This window comes from Narcine bancroftii, chromosome 7 (assembly GCF_036971445.1).
Source record: "Narcine bancroftii isolate sNarBan1 chromosome 7, sNarBan1.hap1, whole genome shotgun sequence".
NCBI classification, from domain to species: Eukaryota; Metazoa; Chordata; class Chondrichthyes; order Torpediniformes; family Narcinidae; genus Narcine; species Narcine bancroftii.
Window position 1 is genome coordinate 170,641,321 of NC_091475.1, and position 21,945 is coordinate 170,663,265.

The following is a 21,945-nucleotide window of genomic DNA, read 5'->3' on the forward strand; positions in this document are numbered from 1 at the left end:
AAACACAAAAGCTGCAGATGCTAGAATTTTAAGCAAAGAATTGCTGGAGGAACTCAGCAGAACCAAAGCATTCATAGGTAGAAAAGGTCAGTCAACATTCTGAGTTGAAACTCTTTATAAAAACTGTGGTGGATTATATATTTTATATGTTTTTGAAGGAGATAGATTGTGGGAGGAGTGTAGGTCACAAACAAACACCTCACAAAACAGATCTCATTTAAAATGCAAGAGCTTTGCTCCGGGGCCCAGTGCCTTTGTAAAGACAATAAAAACAGCTTTGCTAAAAGTTTTCATAAGGAGGTGCAAATAGAAGACCCTCACAAGTAGGTGTTAATTGGACATGCTGTGGAGCAATGCAACAGATGAACGGGCTCAGAAGTTTGGGTCCGGTCCCGCATTCTGTCTGGTTGCATTTTGCTGTTCTAAGAAGGTCATGTGGCTTTGCAAGCAGAGAGAGAGAGAGAGAGAGAGAAGAGACTAAATAGGCTTTCTCTAATCGAGAGAGAGAGAATCAATTTTCTGCAGTGGCTTTTGCAGGCAGTAGCATGGCAAGCTGGCAGCTTGTTTAAACCCCATTTTGAAGACGGGTTATGAGTTCTGAGTTCAGCCCGTTGAAAACCCTTGTGGTCCACACAAGAGGAAATGGCTGGCGAGAGTGTTTCACCTGAAATAAGGGAAACAAAAGGAACTCTGTGGTGACCTGCAGAAGAAAAGGTTATCATCTGGAAAACCCTGATGGGGCCAGTTTCTTTGGCAAGACATTGAAGTGGGTGATCAGAGGGAATCAGTTTGTGTGTGTCCAACGAGTAACAAACCTCTCTCTGAAACCAACAAGAACCTTCCTGAGTGATAACCATTTATCTTTCAAGCACCAAAGCCTGGTGATGGTTCATAAATGTTAAATTCTGGGCACAGTATAAGAATTGCCTGATACTGGTGAACTTGGAAGAGTGAGAAGTGAGAATGCACTGTGAATCAAAGAACTTTTCTGAACTTGCACACATTACATATATGTGCACTTAGAATTAGAGGGGGTTAAATTAGGTGAAGTTAATAGTAATAAGTTAAAGTTTTATCCTGTTTTTTGTTTAAAGAAAATTAAAAGTAACTTTTGTTTAAGTAACCATTTGTCTTGGGGAATTGCTTTTGCTGCTGGGTTTTGGAGTCCTCTGGTCCCATTACAAAACAAAGATAAAATTGGTGAAATTACTTGTATAAAGGGGAATAGAAGCTGGATGAGGGGGCCCTGTGGTGAGGACAGTAGATGTTGGAGGTGGAGGGAGAAACCAATGGGGGGGGGGGAGTGGGGAAAGAGAAGTTAGAGAAAGAGAGAGAGCGCACAAAAATATAATGAAAAGGTGAAGTGAAGCTAGGAATGGAATCTGATAGGGTATGGTTTACCTGAAATTAGAAAAATCAGTTTTCATGCTGATTTAAGGCTGTCCAAGAGGAATATGCCATACTGTTCAGGTTTACATTTAGCCTCACCCTGACAAAAGATGAAACCAAGGACAGACACGTCATTGTAGAAATTGGTGGGGAGTTAAAATGATTGGTGACAGTAATTTTTGAACCACAAATCAATGAAGCAGTCACCCAGTGTGTGTTTGGCCTCACTAATGTCGAGGAGATGACGTTTAGTACACCGAATGCAGTTAATTAGGTTAGATGATGTAAATGTAAAGCTCTGCCTCACCTGTCTGTGGCACTGGATGAAGGAGAGGGAGGAGTTTTGCACTTTCTGCAGTTACAGTGAGAAGTGCCTAAGGGGGTGAAGGGTTGAGTGGGGAGGAAAGAATGGACTTGGGAGTCTTGAGAGAGTTATCACTGAAAAGCAGATGGAGGTGGAGAGAAGATGTGGCTGGTAGTGGGATAGGACTGAAGTTGGCAGGCGTGCCAGAGGTTAATGAGACTGATGGAGTGGCAGGTGGGGTGACAATTGAGGATGAGAGGGATTTTGTCCTTGATCTGCCTGGTGGGAGATGAGGAAATGACAAAAATACAAGAATTGGAAGAGATACAGGTGCAGGCTTTATCAATAACAGTAAGGGGAATCCACGGTTATTAAAAACAAAAAGATATTTTGGATGTTCTTGAGTGGAGGACGTTCTTGGAACAGATGAGGTAGGGGAATTGTGAGGAAGGGATGACATTCTTGTCTTCGCTCCAAACCAACTGATCATCCCCTGTAACTCAACTTTTATATTTTTGTAAACAAATGGTAAAACTAAACAAAAATGGGAACAGGATTTAAATATAAAGATAAAAAAGGAAACATGGGAGAAGTTATGCTCTGGAACGATGAGAAATACAATAAATACGAGGTTACGTATGATACAATATAACTGGATACACAGGCTATACATTACACCTCAAAAGTTAAATAAATGGGACCCAACAGTATCTGATAGATGTTTTCGATGTAAAAAAAGAAATGGGAACAACAATTCATGCAATCTGGACATGTGAGAAAGTAGAAAAATTTTGGGAAGATCTCAATCAGATATTAAATAAAATATCAGAAAACAATATACCAAAGAATCCAGAGATCTTTCTCCTAAGTAACATAAAAAACAAAGAATTTGGAATTGATTTGGAGGATGCACAAAAAAGATTTGTTAAGATAGCTCTAGCCGTAGCAAAAAAAATGTATTATGTCAACCTGGAAATTGGAAGATAATTTGAAAATACAACAATGGTATATAGAAATGAATAAATGTATTCCATTAGAAAAAATAACATATAGTTTAAGAAATAATATTGAAATATTCGAACAAATATGGGAGTCTTACATTAAACACAATAGTGAAAACCTACCGGGTCAATCACTACCTAAGTTAACGGAAGGAAAAGGAAATGAAAAGAATGGACTCAGTGGAATTTCTGGTGTATTTTTATTGAATGACAACATTGTCTGACTGGTTTAATGTATCCTAGATTTATACCTTAAATGGACGGGAGGGGGGAGGTGGGGAGGGTGGGAGGGGAGGAGGGAGGGGGGGGAGAAAATGACATTGTATATGTGTGAAAAGGGAAAAATGTGCATCATGGTTAATGTGATTTATGGTGTGAAAAATAAAAAATTATTAAAAAAAAAAAACCTTTTATATTTTTGTGCTGTGCCTGGCTTCATGCACAATGTATAAGATGTCTACCAGTCTGCTCACAAATCCTGGTGCACATGACAATAAATGAGCATAAACTAGATAAAAAGTCCTATAAAGAGGGATTGTATATTCCTGAACTAGTTGCATTTCCTTTCAAACAATATGGAGGATAATCCAGGTATGTCCTGTCCACAAAAAACAAGACATCTAATCCAGCTAATTATTGCCCATCTTTGAAAGTGATGGAAAGTGTAATTAATGGATCTATCAATCTGTATATACTCACTAGTTATCTCATTGATTTCACCTCTGACTTAACTAATACAGCTTTGATCCAAACATAACCAAAGAGCTGAATCTCAGAAGTAATTTCTGTCCTCAAAAGACAGCAGTTGACAAAATGATCCCTGACAGTATTGAAGCCAATAGGCATCAAGATGAAAATACACCAACGATAAGTGATCCCCTTTTCAAAAGGGGAATCATGATTACGTGTTTTTTTTTGTAGCCTTGCTGATAAAAGTAGTTTTAGGTGTGCAACTTTAAGACCTGACAAGCAACTTGGCCTCTTTTTCTTAGTCTTAAATTAAAATTGGTAATCACATTATAATATGGTGTCCTGCTTTTGTTGTGACTACTGTAAACTAATATAAACTCTGGAACTTTGCAGTTTCAAGCAATCTATTTATTGAATCAGAATTTATTATCACAAAATTCATCAAAGTTTATTGAAAAGGATGAGAAATATTTCAGGAAATAATGATTATTTAATACATTTTTTGCACAAAATTTTTTTAAAAAAACAGAATCTCTAAGATATTTAACATTTGACATTTCTCTTTTTCTTTTATAAAAGCAAATTGACCATTTAAGTCTCAACAACTTGCCAGAAATTGTTGTAGAGGTGCTCAGTACCCTGTTTGATCTTCCTAACCAAGATGAAGCAAATGATGAGCTGGTGAAGCTTGTTGGGTAAGGGAGCTGAAGAATATTTGAATCCATTTTTATTAATAAGATACTGAGCATTAACTTACCCACAATAATAGTGTCAGAACATTGTGAAAAGTATGATTTTTGTTTTTAAACTTTGAGAGAAAAAGCAATCCAATTAATTTAATCCATTAGTCCCTTGAACATTTTTCAACCTACTGGAAGTAAAAAGTATAAATAGCCTGAATCGTGCAGCATCAGTTTCAATGTTATTATTTCAAAATAGATTAATATTGTCCCAGCCAAGAGTGAACATGTCTTGCAGTTTAATTAGGAAATGAGTCAGATTATTATTATGATCTGTTTATTGTACACTGATGGATTTTTGTCAGAATTGTTGTAAATTTCTGCTCTGAAACCTAAAGCTGTTTTATTTCTTTCTACTATTCAGGGCTATGGATCCTGCTCCTAACCCTCCCTATTTCCCATCCTACGTTGTTAAAGCTACACTGGAGTATATTGGCAGCTGCCATAAAGAAAAGTACAAATCACTTGTGGCAGTTCTTTCAAAAAATCCTGTAAGTTCCTTGTTAGATATTTTTGAACACAGATTCACAGTTTTTACCTGATTGGAAGGGTGGTGGGTATATTATTTTTCACAGTCATGGACCTCTTTGGCTGATGCAGCACATATAACCATTTACGGAGCGGAAACAGGCCACATTGGCCTTTCGAGTCCGCACCGGTTCACTGATTTTATAATTCTCACTAATTGAGAACATTCCTTAAAGTGAGAAGAATCCTCATAGCTATATTAAAATCACATATTGCAAACACAAATTTTTAAAAAACTTTTTGGAAATTGCCATTGCGTCAATGAACAAATTTAGCAAAAAAGTTTTAACAGATGTGATATTTTATGTCAATATTTATTAGCAGCAAACATTTCCATTAGTAAAATTTTATAATGTGTCATATTAGGTTCTTTTATTTTAACTCTATATTAACTCACTGCAGCTCTGTAGCTCTCAAATGCTCAGTATATTTCTTAAAATCTCACCAATTCTTTTCAAGAGGCAGTTTTAGACGTGTATAATTAAAAGCTGTCCAAAATGTGTTGTAAACAGGATTCAATACAAAAGATCTTACATGCCATTTGTAAGAAAGCAGCAGACAGTACCAGTGGCTATGAAAAGCATAGAATTCTGATGATGTATCGTTTGTTCGTAAACTTGTTGCTAAAAGAGATTATGGACGGGCTGGGAGGATTGTGGGCTTTTGTTCTCCGTGACGTCATCTACAATCTGATTCATCTCATCAATAGTCGGTCAGTTTTTTCATTAATTTTTTTTTTACTATTCTTTTATTAAGACTTGTTCATTGTATGTGTTGAGGTACATCTCTTGCAAATTGAATGTAGTTGCCTGCAGTTTCTCCTATTTCCTCAAACCTCTGATAGCAAAATTAAGTTCAGAAGTTCCCCAAGAGAGCTCACTGCAGCTTTGTACCTTTCAAACTTCAAGTGTAAATGATAGTATTGAAAAGATTGCATATTTGTACATGCCATGATGCTGGTGAATTAGCCAGTCTTACAAAATAATTTTGACTTCTATTAGCTACATATGTTGATGCAAACAAAGTATGGGGCAGGCAATATAACAGATGGCAATTAGCAGTGTATCTATCATCTGAATTACCAGTGTGTACTTTGAGCATCAAAACATTGCCTCAACATCTTATACCTGTATAACATTTTTTTCGATCATGCTTTGCCATTTTTTTTTCTCTTTAAAGGCCATCACACATGGATGATGTATCCATACGCAGTTTTTCTCTTTGCTGTGATCTTTTAAACGTCACTTGTCAAACTGCTGTGGAACATTGTGGGGATGCACTTGAAAATCACCTTCATGTCATTGTGGGTACTTTAACACCATTGGTCCAGGAACAGCCAGAGATTTGCCAACAGGTGAGCCACTGCCTGCTTTCACTTTTACTTTTTATTGATTTAAAATATATAATTTAGTAAGAAAAATATCAAGCTTTTTCTCCTTAACTTAAACTTGTACGCTACTTTAAACATGGAGTAAAGGTAGTGGGTGGCATGACAAGCATAGTGGTTAGAGCAATGCTTACGGCCCCAGCCACCCAGGTTGGAATTTGGCACGGTTTGTAAGGGGTTTGTACATCCTCCTCGTGTCTGCATGGGTTTCCTCCAGGTACTCCGGTTTCTTCCCACCCTTCAAAATGTACTGGGGTTAATTGGGATATTTTGACATCATGGCCTCATGGGCCAGAAGGGCCATTTACCATGCTGTATGTCTAAATTAAAGTATTATCCCACCATGTGCCAGAAACACATAAATAAAAAATGTCAACACAAGTAAAGAAAAGCTGTGACCATAAGCAATGGGTATTTGTAGGTCTGTAGGAGGAAAGAATAGGAGAGAAATTTGTAGAAGGTCAGCTCAAAATTTGGACTGAAATGGAAGAAGGAAAGTTATCAGATTTCAAGGCTTGAGAAGGCACGATAAGAATTTTAAATTGGTGAAGCCAGTCAAAGTTTCTAAAGTTTGTGGAAGCTGAGTATTGTGCATATAATTTTTTCCATACTGCTCCTTGTAAAGCTTTAAACGTTTTCATCATTATTTTCCATTTTAATTTTAACTGAAATGTTCAGGGGGGTGGGGGGGGGGGGTGCGTGCCAAGATGGTGTAGAGCCCAGACGTGTAATCTCGACCTCTCTGGCCAGACTTTTAAGAACCTGTCTTTAACTTTTTGTTTTTAAGTTTAAACTTTTTTAAAAACTTAGTTTAAGTATTAAGGAGTTGTTATGGCCATTAATGGCAAAAAGATTAAACCTCAAGTACAGAAGAAACGACATTTTCGGAGTGTTGAAGATTTAGGGCCTGGAAAAACTGCAGCTGAAAAGAATGATTACTGCTCACCAGGAAAAGGATATCTCTGCAATTATTCATTCTCAGGAGGAAAGTGCGTGTTTCCAAGAAGTGGATCCTGATTCTGGCAGTTTGCCAACTGCAGAGGGAGCTCACAGAAAAATGAATCCATTGTTCAAAACCACTCATGCAGTACTTCAATCTGAAGAGCTTGATCTTATCCGTGAGTTCTTGAAACAACAGTGAGTTGTGAGGGGAGACCAGCATTAACCCCCTGAGGAAGTCGGGGTGTCATAATTGAGAGTTCAAACACACAGTAAAACTGTTAAAATGCCTGCTGTTGAGCTGCAGCAGGAGTTGCAGTTATCTGGTTCTGACACTGTGTTAAAGAAAACAGGGTCTGGTCTTTCTGAACTACAAGTTAACCTGTTAAGTACCGTTACTCAGCCGATATTGCAAGAGTTAGCTCAAATGAAAGATAGTATGAGGTCAGAATTCATTACAGTTAATACACGAATGGAAGTATTTTCTGAAGATTTAAAAAAAATTTCAGTCTGCTTTTTTGGAATGTAAACAGCAAGTGGCCTCTAATACAGAAAAAGTGATGGAGGTGGAAAAATCCGTTAAAGAATTGCGAGAGCGTGAAAAGGAGTTAGAAAGAAAAGTAGATTATTTGGAAAATCAAAGTAGAAGGAACAATGTGAAGATTCGTGGTTTGCCAGAAGGTATGGAAGATCAAGATCCTCTTCGTTTTTTTACAGAATGGATCCCACAAATATTGGGACAAGAATTTTTCTCTGGAGGCTTGGTATTGGAAAGAGCTAATAGAGTCTTAAGAAGAAGGCCTCCGCCTGATCAATCACCGAGACCCGTGATAATTCGATGCTTGAATTATTTGGACAGAGAAACGATACTTCATCTAGCAGTGCAAAATGCGAGACAACGACAAGCTCCGTTAATGATTCAGAATAGTAGAGTGTTTTTTAATCCCAATTTGAGTCAAGAGGTTATTCAGCGTCGGCGTCGATTTAATCCAGTTAAAGAAGTTCTGTGGCGTAAAGGCTATAAGTCTACTTTTCGTTATCCGGCAGTGTTGAAGGTGTTTTGTGGAGACTTTCAATCTCGGTTTTTTGAGAATGAGCGTGAAGCAATGATTTTTGCTGATTCATTGCCAGATGTACGAGGACCAAGACGTAGTCCACCATTGTCTCCTAAAGAAAAATCTGGTTGTTCTGGAAATAGGAGAAATGGGAATGGAAAGAGTCTAATTTCTCCTGAAATGTGGTCGTTGAGTTTGGAATCTCTTGGATGAACAGAAGAACTTACTTATTCATACTTTATTTTTATGTCATTATGATATCTTGTTATTTTTTGTTTGGCTGGGAAGGGAGAGATTTGCTCTATATTCTGTTAGTCATCAGCCACTGGTGGGTGATCCACACCCAAGTTTGGTTTAGGGATTACTACCTTTTGGTAGTTTTTTTTTGGGGGGGGTGGTTTACTTTATCTTTTTTTTCTATTTTTTTTTATTTTTATTTTATTTAGACTTTAATTTGTGGTTTCTTTTTCTCCTATTGGAGGGCCTATTTACGTTACTTTGAGTTTTTATAAATAGATATTATTAGTTCTTAGTAATATTAGTGGATATGTCAAAGTTCAGGTTTGCTACTTTTAATGTTTGAGGTTTAAACACACTGATTAAGCATAAACACATTTTGGCGTATATTAAGAAAAAGAAAAATTGATGTCGCTTTTTTAATATGGTTTTCATGAATCAGATTTGTGTTTTAGATGTGGTAACGCTGTTGGAACTTTTTTTCACACGGTTTGGTCATGTATATCTATACAATCTTTTTGGAAGAAAGTACAATTGTTTCTGGAATACCTGTGTAAGATTAAGATACTTTTAGATCCGACAGTATTTTTATTGGGTAATTTGCAACCTTTGAAAGGTCTGGGATTAGATAAATTTCAACTTGCTTTTGAAAATTTAGCATTATCTGTGCCAAAAAAAATGTATTGTTAGTACGTGGAAAGATAAGAATATGATTGATGTTAATAGATGGTATAATGAGATGAAATATTGTTTAATAATGGAAAAAAAATCACATGTATATTTCGTGTGATAACTATAGTTTTTTTTATTAATAAGAGGTTGTTATATTCAGAATATTTACATTTTGATTTACATTGATTAGATCTTAATATGTATGCTTAATTTTTCTTTATTTTCTTTATGGCTCTCCTTAGGAGAGTTGGCTGAAAAGGGAGGGGGGTCCTTTTTTTCTCTCTTTTTTCTTTTATATATAAAATATATCATTCATGTTTAGTTTATTATATATGTTACTTATCTGTATTTTGAACGAATAAATAAAGTTTAAAAAAAAAACTTAAATGTTCAGTCAATTATGGTTGTATCTCTTTCAGGCTCTCTCGTTGTTGAAGTATCTGGTGATTTCTAATCGTGACAATGAAAAATTATACCATGCAATTAGGCGGTTGGATCCATTCCCTGACCTTCCTGAGTTCAGAGAGCTGCGTCTTACCCAGGAGAAAATCAAGTATAGTAAGAAACGGTTCACATTATTGGAGGTAAAAAAAAAAAATTTATGTATGCCATGAGGTTTGAATTCCATGTTTTTCATTTCTGCCAGACTTACACTTTTTAAAAAACTTCCACGGGAGTAGTAGAGTCATGATTATTAACCTGAAAAACTGGGTAAACCTTGAATCCTCAAGTAACCAAAGTAGTCTCAAAAAATGCAGTGTGAAGTAATCAAGTGGAATAGATTCCCAGTTGCCTTTTAACCTGCTCTGCCCTTTGGTAAAATTCTAAGTATTGCATTGTCTTTCCCTTACACCTTTTGAATTTCTTTGCATCCAAAAATCTACCAACATAGTCAATGACTAGGGCATCTGTGGCCTCGGCAATAACTTATTGCCACTCTCATGCTGAATTTCCATGAATCTAGTCTTAATTGGTTTCTGGTAGAAGTATAAGCTGTCCTGATATCCACTTTTTATTTAAAAACTTTCCAAAAATGGGCAAAAATTGGTAAGACGAGATCAAATAATTAGCAAGAAAATAAACAAAAACTACAAAGAAACAAAAATATTGTGGCAAATTACAACAAAGCACCGTCTCAAACAATATATTAAATAATTTGCCATTTCATTTTTTTGTGAGAGAGAAATGTTTGAATTAGGACACTTTAAAACCCTACTTTTCATTGAATGATGTCATGGGATATTTTAGTGTTGACCCAGAGGTACTGCAATATATGCATGGAACCTTTATAAAGTCTAATCAGAAAGTATATTCCCTCTGATAATGTAACACATTTTGGATGCTGTATTGAAATTTGAGCCAGAATATGTGCTCAAATCCACCAAAGCATTTGAACCATGTCTTTCTGAGTGCTCATGTTTACATGACTTTGAAGCTGGAGGTTTACGTGCTTGTGGTGATTGAGGGAAAGAATGTTGAAAAAAAATTAAGTAGAGTTTCATTTTGTAAAAAAACGAATCAGAATGAGCTATAATGGATGGAGTCTTCAACACCAGAAGGATCAAAGAAAAGGAAGTAAATGAAAGGCCTCAACCGTGAAGCAACTAAGGCTGGAGTCTGAAGGAACAGGGTCTACGTAAAATGACACAAAAGACTAATAGAAGCAGAAAAGAGCATGCTATAAATGAAAACTAAAGAATCTGGGTCTCTGCAACTGGATCTTTGGGTTCTGCCAATGAGAAAGTCAATCAGTGCAAATCGGCCACATCACCTCCTCCACACTGACCATCAACACAGGGGCACCCCAGGACTGAGTGCTATGTCCTCTCCTCCCTGTGCACTTACGACTGCTTCGCCAAGTTTGGCTCTAACTCAATCAACAAATTTGCTGACTACTTCACCATTGTTGGCCAAATAACTGGAAATGGTGAGTCAGAATACAGAATGAAGATTGAGAATCTGGTGGTGTGATGCCAGAACAACAATCTTGCTCTCAACATCACCAAGATCAATGGAGCTTGTTGATTTTAGGAAGGGAAGCTGAGGAACCAGACACTTGTCCGCTTTGATTGGATGAAAGTGTAGAGATCATATCTTAAGTTCCTGTGAGTCATTTCTGAAGACTCAATACTTGTCGTCAAATATTCTATCAAACTTCTACAGATGTAGTGTGGAAAGTATACTCACTGGTGCATTAGAGTCAGGAGGCAGAAGGCTGCAGTAGGTAGGAAATTTAGCCAAGTCCATCATAGGGTTCGATATCCCATCCATTGAAGACATGTATGAGAACCGCCAACTTCATAAAGGAACATCTAGTCACAATCTCATCTCACTGCTCCCTTTAGGCAGAAGATACAGAAGGCAGTAAACCAGCACCATTAGGTTCAAGACAAGTTTTACAACAGTTATCAGGCTCTTGAATGTCCCCTTGTTACATCTAACCATGAACTGCTCCGACACCACATTGCAAAGACACTTTTTCTTATACAAGGATAATTGACTACTTATTATCTATAACTGTGGTATTTATTGTCTCTTTTTAATTTAAATAATATATACCTGTTGTCTTTGTTTTATTAAGCACCTTTTGGGCTGCAGCAAGTAAGAATTTCAGTGCATATTTGCATTATACAATGTTTGTGACAATCAATTCATTTTCATTAAATGAGAGCTATCAGAATTATAGACCATTTCCTGGATAATTGAAAATGACTGATAATAGAGAGTGGGGTGGGTTAGTTTTAAAGAAAAAATTAAGGTGATCATGAGTTTACATTTGCCTCAATTAGACTCTTTTTCTGTTTCAGGAAATCAATCACTTCCTCTCAGTCAGCTCCTGTGACTCATTACCCCTGACTAGGCTTGTGGGATTAAATGATCTAAAAAAACAGCTAGAACTTCACAAAGAAGAGAGTAAAATTCTGCTGAAAGAATGTCAAGGTAACTAGATGGTATCTTAATGAATACAAATCTTGACAGCAGTATACAAAGATGTTTTTAGAGCACTATTATGTTAAAAATAGCAGTAAATTTGAGCTTCTCTTAATTAAATAATTGAAGGTAAATATTCCATTATCAACAATTCAACCTGAGTGCAGCACTTTTAAAGTAGACTAAAATAGATCAGATCAGAAACTATTTATTGGGGGGGGGGGGATGTCATGTGATGCTGTGAGGAGTAGCACACAACCTTGCAACTCCTGTGGGAATAGCTAAAAAAAAAAGTACATATTTAGAAAAGTATTTTTAAAATTGCTTTGCAGTTAATATAAAACATCTAATGATTATGTCACCTAAGAATGAGAAAATGCCTAAATTAACTCCTACAAAAAATGGTAAAGAGAAGAAGAAAAAAGAAACTGGGCCTACCTTAGTGATGAAGCAAGCTGCTGAAGTGCTCTCTGAATCCACCGGCAAGAACCCAGAGAGGGACCTTCCTTCGGAGCCTTCTTCGTGGCAACCGTAAAGATGGCACCGGAGGAAAAACTAAAACTGCATCGCGCATGCGTGGTACCGAAGAAAAAAAGGTTGGAAAAAAAATTCAAGGTTTCTTAAAGGGGCAGTTCATCGTTTCAACATCAGAACCCGAAGGGGATACAACTCCAGTGGAAGAGGCTTCAGAAGAATATGAATGCGAAGAAGAAGTGTCAAGTTCAGAAGAGGAGCAGATTAGAGGCAATGAAAAGACTTTTAAGAAGAAAATAAATAAGATTGAGTCAAAAATAGATGAATTTCAAATAAAAATTCATTTGTCTTTGGAAAATAATTTAAAATTGTCTGAAGAATTGAAGCAAGTTAAAAACAGATTTGATGGTTAAGGTGAATAATGCATTAAAAGTGATGAATAACATTTCACAAAGAGTGAATAAGTTGGAAAATAAGATTCAAGATGTTCGTGAGGACGTACAGCGCATTGAAAAAAGATCTAATGTGTCTGAAGATTCGATGACTAGTTTAATGTCAATGAATGAAAAACTGTTGGAAAAGGTTGGTATTCTAGAAAATTATAGTAGAAGAAATAATGTTAAAATAGTGGGATGGTCCGAAGGTAAAGAAGGAGAAGATATTTTTCAAGACTAGATACCGATGATATATGGAGCTGAACATTTTGAAGACAAAAGATTCTAATTGAAAGAGCTCACCAAGTCAGAGACCCCAATCTATCCTGGTTAGATTTTTGAGCTACCAGGATAGAGAGAGGCTTCTAGGTTTGGCAATGAGGATGGCGAGGGAATATGGACTTTGAATTTTTGTTATTTAGATTTGAGCCAAACTTTATTAAAGTAGAGAATTTAATCCAGTTAAGAAAGTTTTGTGCGATAAAGGTTACAGATTTGTGTTACTTAATCCTGCTACTTTGAAAATATTTGTACCAGGTCAACAGGATATGTTTTTTACAAATTATGTTCAAGTTGAAGAATCTGCTCAGAATTTGTCTAAAGTTCAAGTAACAGAAAGCACTGATTTGTTGCAATGAATTTAATGTATAGGGAGGGTTTTTTTAACCCTTTTCTCTTTCTGATGGATGAAGAATTATTATGTTAGATGAAATTGTTGATTAAATCAAGGTTTTATCCCTCATGGGGGTCAGGGCATATGTTCTTTATTTCTGGCAGCTGCATGTGTTTTCGTGGCTTGGCTATGACCTGTAAAATGGAGGGAGATAGCGCTGGTTCTTCCAGTGCTTGTGAGGGAGAAATTTTTGTTTTTGTTTTCTCTTTTTTAGTAATCATATATATTGTATTCAATATGAATTATTTAAATCTTTTTAGATTGCAGATGATGGCACTCAGGACCAAATTATTTTGTGGGAATACTTCCTGGATGGGAGTGATGAAAAGGGATCTTTTAAAATAGGGTAAATGAATAAAGCAATTAAGATTATGAGTTTCAATATTAATGGGATTAAGGGACAATAAAAAGAAAGAAAATTTTGTCTTCTATTAAGAAATTGGGAGTGGATATTGCTTTTTAACAGAGATTCATGTAAACAAAAAAAACCCTAAAACTGAAAAGAGATTGGGTAGATCAAGTAGTTTTTTTTCCTCATTCAATTCTAAAGCTAGGGGAGTGGCAATTTTATTTAAGAAAAATTTTGCAATTAAAGTTCAGAGTGTGACAACAGATCCAGCAAGTAAATATATAATGGTAAATTGTCAAATATTTTCAGAGGAATGGACTTTATTACATATATATGCACCAAATTTAGATGATGAAAAATTTATACAAGATACTTTTTTGAATCTGACAGATGTTTATGAAAATATTTTAGTAGGAGGTGATTTTAATATTTGGATCCTTTATTAGATAGATCATCAAGAACAATAGTTAAATCTAAGGCAGCTAAAGCCATGTTATATTTAATGAAGGATTTAAATTTAATCGATATATGGAGAAGGAAACATCCTAGAGATAGAGATTATTCTATATTGTCCCTTATTTCCAGCTTTGCCTGCTTTGGCTTTAGGATCTCTTGTAGAAATTATTTTAATGGACCAGCAATTGAAAGGTTTTGTGGTAACTCAAACCAAGCATGAGATTTGTCTATTTTCAGATAATGTGTTGATATATTTAACTCAACCACAATTATCACTACTTAGACTTTATAAACAATTGATAGATTATGGAAGAGTTTCAGGTTATAAAATAAATTGGGATAAGAGTGAAGTAATGGAATTAATCCAGGGTGATTATTCACATTGTCAAAAAGATATTTGATTTAAATGGACTGGAACTGGAATTAAATACCTCGGAATACGTAAAGGCAATCTTTTGAAAAATGTATATAAATTAAATTATAATTATTTAATTTAAAAAATGGACAAATAGATTTCTATTAGTAAGTTTTTACAACAGGTTACAGGTGTTGTTTTTCCATTAAATCCTGAGTTATTATTGATGAGAAATTTTGAAAGTATAACTCCTAAATTACTTTTATCAGATTTTCATTTGAAATTTGTTAAATTAGTTCTGGTGATAGCAAGGAAATGTATTGCTGTTACTTTGAAATCATATGTTTCATTAACATTAGGAAGATAGCAAACAGAGGTTCAAAGTAGTATTCCATTAGAAAAAAAAATTACATATAATTTGAGATGTAAATATTCTGTATTTTAACAGATTTGGAGCTCGTATGCTTGAACATTGGGTTTGAAATTATAAATAACCCCTTTGAATCCTCCATACCGGAGAAGTATTCCCTTAAAAATAAATAATGTTTTTAGTGAAATATTTTTGGATCTTTGAGCATCTTCTGAAGGAATCCAATTCAATATATAATTGTTTCTTATGTATTTTAGTAATTCAGCTGTTTTTTAGTTAGGGTCGGGGTTTGGGAGGGAGGGATTAGTCGGGGTTAAGATGGGGGGGTTTCTGTAGTTTTTTTCTTTTTCTTTATATGAATCAACATGATTTAATTGTTTTATAACGTGAAATATAATTTTTGTCAGTTGTTACATGTATTGATTTTAAATAAAATATTCAAAAAAGAGAAATTTTATTGTCATGTAATAAAATAGAAGTGTAATATTACATGAAATTGTCTTTAGTTTGGCATAAAGCAGACAGATTGGCCATTAGCATTGTCCAGAGAAAGAGAAGCAAATGCGAGTCCCCTTCGAGTCACTGAGTCTCCATGGATTCACCTCCAGCACTCCCGCAGCCTCTGCAGCCACACAAGCTTGGCATGGTTGACATAGAGGTTAACGCAACGCCTTTACAGCGTTGGAGATCGGGACCAGGGTTCGTGGGCCTAAATGGCCTGTTATTGTACTGAATGTCTAAATTTAAAAACAAGTTTAAGACTACAATTGAGATCAAAACCATCGGGAGCCCTTCTTGCCCTCAGCACTCTCTTGAATCTATTCCAAAACCTGGTTCTCATGAGCCAGTTTCCAGCCGCCTGCAGCCTGGTATGAGCCTTATGTTCTCAAGTCACCAGCAGCCCGTAGCCTGTATGGTTCCCCACCTGCAAGTCTCCTGTTTGTGGCCTTCAGGTGCAGAACTCCTCGTATTCACCATCCTTGGGATTGTCTCCTCTGCTTCTCCTTCTCCATGGGGTGTTCCCCCGTTACTGGTGTCCTACGCCTGTCCACTGCTCCCCCGGAGTCTGGGGTGTTCTCCCGTTACTGGTGTCCTACGCCTGTCCACTGCTCCCCCGGAGTCTGGGGTGTTCCCCCGTTACTGGTGTCCTACGCCTGTCCACTGCTCCCCCGGAGTCTGGGGTGTTCCCCCGTTACTGGTGTCCTACGCCTGTCCACTGCTCCCCCGGAGTCTGCAACTCCTCGTTGTTGCTCCCTAAATCAGGTGCTTCCATCTTGGGGACAGGCTCTGCAGGTCCTTTAATAGGCATTTAAAGCCTGTCGGCAGCCAGACTGAGCGGTAAGACTCTGCGAGGAAGCACTGGATCCATTCCCCTGTCTCCCCGGGTCCACATGAGCAGCAGCGCTGCCATCACAGGAGCGTCACGCACATTAAGACTATTGCTAATTTATGGTTTTAATTTACTCCAGATTGTTAAATTAACAAGTTTTATAAATTGAAACAGTGGCAAATATAGGACAAGAGACCACTGCTACCCACTTTCCCCTCCTCTTCCCCAGCCCCAACCTCTTATCATTCATTTCAACAAGCAATCATTCATTAAAGCATAAGGGCAGAAATAAGGACTTTTTTTAAAAAATAATTTAGACATACAGCCCACGAACTCATGCCACGCTATTAACCTATAATCCCTGAAGGGTTTCGAACAGTGGGAGGAAACTGGAGCCCCCACACAAAACCCACGCATATCCTGGGTGAACGTGCTAACTCCTTACAGATAGCATGGGATTCGAACCACAGTCCCAATAGCTAGTGTGCTAACTGCTATGCTAACTATGCTGTTGTTAATCAAGATGTTTGGCATTTTTACATGTAAAGGTTAAAACTTTGTGTTTTTGATTCTTCGTTAATGTTGTGCCTGTTTCTTTAAGAGAACTATAGTTTGTAGTATTACCATAGTGATTATGATGTAATATGTCATAATATCCACCCAGGCTAACTGCTCATTCTACAAGATGAGAAGGAAGCGTGAGCATGAGAAATTTTTCTTTGAATTTTTGTATCTCTGAGTATTTTCATTTCTATATATCTTTGTATCATTATACAGTAAATGATTTGTTATTCACTGTTATGAAAGTCTTTTGGCAAAGCTATGCAAAATGTTTATCTGTTCTATCAACAAATTAAAACTACATAAAGGAACAGCCACAGAGTTTGATTTATTGGATTAAAGAGATCTAAATTTAGGATATCGCAGCTCATGCTTTGGAAGATAATACTTTGAAATTGGGGTATATTAGAATGAGAAAAGTGTTGTCTATACTACATTTATGCACATGGCCCTCTAATCAATTAGGATTGCTAATGTCAAGCTCTGGCGGAAACTTTGCAACCACTCAGAATGTTTATCATGCTACTTTAGGTAATAGGTATTTTGATTATCCACATTTTCAACTACACATTCCCACTTCAATTTGGGGGCAGGTGGGGAGCATGGGGGAGGGGTGGGGGGATTGTGCGTGCGCGCGCATGTGTATGCTGTTTCACTTGATTTGAACTAACATTTCTACAATCTCTTCAGATGATCCAGAGCCCAGTGTCCTCGTGAAACTGGTTGTAAGTCTCCTAGAATTATGCAAGTCTGCTATCTCTCACCCTGCTGGAAAAGATATATTAGGTGAGGGTTTAATCAACCTAAGATTCAATGAGTAATGTGGAATGATGGAAAAATATGATCCTCAGTTGATGGTCTTTATGGAGAACCATACACTAGCAGAGCATTAAAGACCCAGAAGCTTCCCCATTCAGAAATTATGAGATTTACTGATAAATTTTTCTAGTAAATTTTTCAAATGAAACAAACATGTTTATTCTTATAAACAACAATTTTAGAACTGGTAGAGGTTCTTTATACAGAGTAATAAACACGTACTGAGGACTTCTTGACTATGTAATGGAACCACAACTTAGAAACATTTAGAGAACAGTTCAATATTCACAAGATCATAAGTTATAGGAGCAGAAGTAGGCCCATTGGCCCATCAAGTCTGCTTTGCCATTCTAATCACAAACTGATCCATCTACTCACTCAGCTCCACTCCCCGGCTTTCTCCTCATAACCCTTGATGCCCTGCCCTGACTAATCAAATACCTGTCAATCTTTGCCTTAAATACACCCAATGACCTCATTTCCACAGCTGCCTGTGGCAACAAGTTCCACAGACTCACGACCATCTGACTAAAGAAATTTTCCGTATCTCTGTTTTAAATTGATGCCCTTTTATCCTGAAGTTATGCCCTCTTGTCTGAGAATCCCCTACCATGGGGAAACATCCTTGCCACATCTACTCTGTCCAGGCCTTTCAGTATTTGAAATGCCTCTATGAATTGAATACTTCAACCAGTATAGTCCAATTCTGACAATCGTTCCTTGTATACTTACCCTTTCTTCCTGGTATCATTCTAGTCAATATTCTCTGAACCCTCTTCAATGCCAGCATGTCTTTTCTCAAATAAGACACCTAAAACTGTACACAGTATTTCAAGTGAAGTCTCGCCAGTGCTTTATAGAGTCTCAACATTACTTCCTTGTTTGCTGTTCCTGTAGAAATGAATGCCAACATTGTTGTAAGGGTTAAAATGCAAGTTGCAAGGAAAGTCTGCAGCTAGCCAGTAGATGATGAAATCATGCCATAACCTAATAACATCTTACTTCAAGGTTAGCTAGCTCTCCCTCTCTTTTTCTCTTTCTGCGTTCTTGAAATAAGATGGTCAGTTTTGAACTTTCTTTGATCTGCAAAGATGGAGGATCTTGGGATAGACTGAAAACTTTTATTGACTGTTTTAAGTATAATTTAAGCATCATTTAATTGTATAAGGAAGTAGTAGTAATGTAGTAACTGAAGGTTTAATAAACCATTAAAAACTCAACTGCAACTTTAGTACAGACTTTTCTTGAACTAGTCATAAACGACATTCCAGTTTCTCCAAGTGAATATAAAGGAAGATGGTCACAACAATTGTATTTGCTTTCTTCACCACCGACTCAACCTGGAGGTCAACCTTTAGGGTATTTTGTATGAGGACTCCCAAGACCCTTAGCAATTTAGAATTTTGAGTTTTCTCCCTATCTAAATATTGCTAGGGGTTTCATTAGGGTCTTTCAGGATGAATAAACCAACATCATCTGACAACAAATTTCACTTGTACAGTGCCTTTAACAAGGTAATATTCTAAAGGCACATCAGAGGAGACCACAATCCAGCAATACTATACTCCCAGCTGAATTTAAAAAGTGGATGAATAGATTGAGATTTAAAGAGTAGAATATGTGCCAGACAATGGAAGATCCAGCCTTATCTGGTGGAGTGTTCAATTGCTATAAGAGAATTGTCTGAAAATAATTTAAATCATCTTGCTCCTATTCCTGCTTAAATTGGTCTATGTCATAAAATTAAGGATAATTAACTGAGCCAACTCAGATTGCAATGGCAGGTGCAGAAGATGGTATTTTGAAATGGGATTCATATTTGATCAAACAGTACCGTACTCCAAAGGGACTTGATACAGTAAGGCCCCCCTGTATCCAGCACCTATGGGGATTGGTAGAAGCTGGATAAATTAATTTTCCTGTTGGTTGAGATTGTGTGTTGTGTGATTTGCAAACTAACTGCAGCGGGGGGGGGTGCCAATTTTAAAATTGTATTTTAAATTCATTTATTATCCATGATTTGTTTTGCTGGTTGCTTGAATTCTGCATAATGGGGATCTTTACCTTTGGATGCAAACACAAGAGAGGTATCTTTTCCCTTGAAAGTGTTACATTTTGTGAGGCACAATTTCGTGTTCAGTGTTATTCTATTCATTTTTTTTTAAATGTAGCTTATTGGTCTGGATTATTTAGCTTGTAGCAACTATAATGTATGATATATTTGAATATGTGTCTCATTTACATTCATTTTGTAATTTCAGAAGCTGCAGGCAAGTGCTTGGGAGAAATGGGTCCAATTGACTTTTCCACCATTGCTTTACAACACAAGAAAGATGAATTTCATTTCAAGGCAGCAGAGCTGTTGAAAGAAAATAAATTCAAATTGGTTTACATTCTCCTAAGTGTTATTAATAATGCACTCACTGACCAATGGTGAGTTTATACATATTTTGAAAGGAAGCTTAAAGCAAACAAATATCTTGCAGATCACTAAACTATTTACTTTATAGCCTGTACAACTTGCAATATTCTTTTAATTGAACTTGTGTGAATTACTATCAAACAGTACAGCACAGTATGGGCCTTTGTCCATGATATTGTGCCGACCTACATAAACCTATTGCACATTGCTTTAAACCTTCCCTCCCCCCAGAGTGTGATTGGTTTTCAGCATTTTGTAGTGTCTCATCAGCAAAATGCAGTGAATTACTTTAATTTGGCCTGTTTGTACATGATTCTATATAACAGTTTATAGTGTGCATCATGTGTTAATAACATGAATTCTGATTTTCTCTTGTTGTTATAACTTTTGTGGTGGAAATAATGGTCTGGAAGTATAGCTGCAATGTCCATTTATTCAGCTCCAAATGATGGCCTAACCTTCCAGTGTGGGTGACTCCAGCACCACAGGGAGCAGCATTCCTAGAACTAACTATCACCATTTTCTGAGAGCAAAGCCACTTCATCTGCAAATGTGTTCAGAAATGAAAATTAATAATATATACATTTTAACTTAGTTACTTATTTTTCCACATAAATTCCATGAGAACAAATTTTATTCTGTGACTCAAATTTTGGGTTAGTGATTTGTGAATTCTGTAAAGAATTCCATAACCCTAAAAGCTATTACCTGGGAGTTGCCTTTACGCAAAGGAAGCACACAATTTTTACTTTGTCATCCACAATATTGATAAAGATCAAAGAGTAATTTTCTGGCTGCCTTATAACTAAGTGGCATAGGATCTACATATATAAAAAATATGCAGATTCTATGCCACTAGGGTTAGTTTGAGGCACAGCTGAATACTCTTTGAAAGCCAATATCAGCCTGAATAGGAAGTAATCAGTTTTCCATATTCAAATAATGCAGTCTGGTATTGGCTTTTATAGTTCCATTTTGTCAATATCAATGTGAGTTTATTGTCACGTACACAAGGACTGCCTAAAGAAATTTCTTGGTGCCTGCCACATTGACCACTGCCAGTGGGCTGATATCGCCTCAAACCGTGCATCTTGCCGCCTCACAGTTCGGCGGGCAGCAACCTCCTTTGAAGAAGACTGCAGAGCCCACCTCACTGACAAAAGACAAAGGAAGAAAAACCCAACACCCAACCCCAACCAACCAATTTTCCCCTGCGACCGCTGCAACCGTGTCTGCCTGTCCCGCATCGGACTTGTCAGCCACAAACGAGCCTGCAGCTGACGTGGACATTTACTCCTCCATAAATCTTTGTCCGTGAAGCCAAGCCAAAGAAGACACAAGTCAATGTATAGATGCACCAAAATTCCCACTTGCTGCTGCCAAATAGGTACATAAGATACACCAACTAAAATAACAAAAATTAAATTGCCACAATATTCCAGGATAGAATAACACATAATAAATATCAAAGGACAGATAAATATTCACAGTTGCATTTGGTGCAAGGGAAAAAGATGACATTTCAGTAGTGCAAACTGATCTTTTAGTGGTCCCGAAGTAGTTTCAGGTTAGGGTTGTTAGGATTATGTAGATAATTAATGTTCAAGACCCTGATAGCTATTGGATGAAAATTGTTCTTGAACCTGGAGGTGCAGGATAACAGGCTTCTATACCACTTTTTCAAGGGAGCAGCAAAAAGATAATGTGGCCAGGGTGATGGGGTCCTTAATGATATTGGCTGTTCTTTTGAGGCTGCATCTCATAGACAAGAGGTCAGTAGACAAGAGGTCAGTGTCGATGATGGACTTGATGAGGTTTGACACTTTCTC

At 36.8% G+C, this 21,945-nt stretch overlaps 1 protein-coding gene across 5 annotated transcripts in view; it reads left to right on the plus strand.

Annotated features, from left to right (window-relative positions):
- The window catches only part of atm (ATM serine/threonine kinase), a 225,143-nt gene that overhangs the window by 117,175 nt on the left and 86,023 nt on the right, over positions 1 to 21,945 (plus strand). For 3 of the 5 annotated variants that reach the window (XM_069891269.1, XM_069891268.1, XM_069891270.1), the window contains exons 27-34: positions 3,964 to 4,079; positions 4,489 to 4,615; positions 5,165 to 5,364; positions 5,832 to 6,006; positions 9,362 to 9,526; positions 11,750 to 11,882; positions 17,566 to 17,661; positions 19,956 to 20,127. In XM_069891269.1, the coding sequence (XP_069747370.1) occupies positions 3,964 to 4,079; positions 4,489 to 4,615; positions 5,165 to 5,364; positions 5,832 to 6,006; positions 9,362 to 9,526; positions 11,750 to 11,882; positions 17,566 to 17,661; positions 19,956 to 20,127 (1,184 nt within the window). Of the gene's footprint in view, positions 1 to 3,963; positions 4,080 to 4,488; positions 4,616 to 5,164; positions 5,365 to 5,831; positions 6,007 to 9,361; positions 9,527 to 11,749; positions 11,883 to 13,714; positions 14,148 to 17,565; positions 17,662 to 19,955; positions 20,128 to 21,945 lie in introns of those variants that run through there. The other 2 variants (XM_069891271.1, XM_069891272.1) reach the window with 2 other exon arrangements.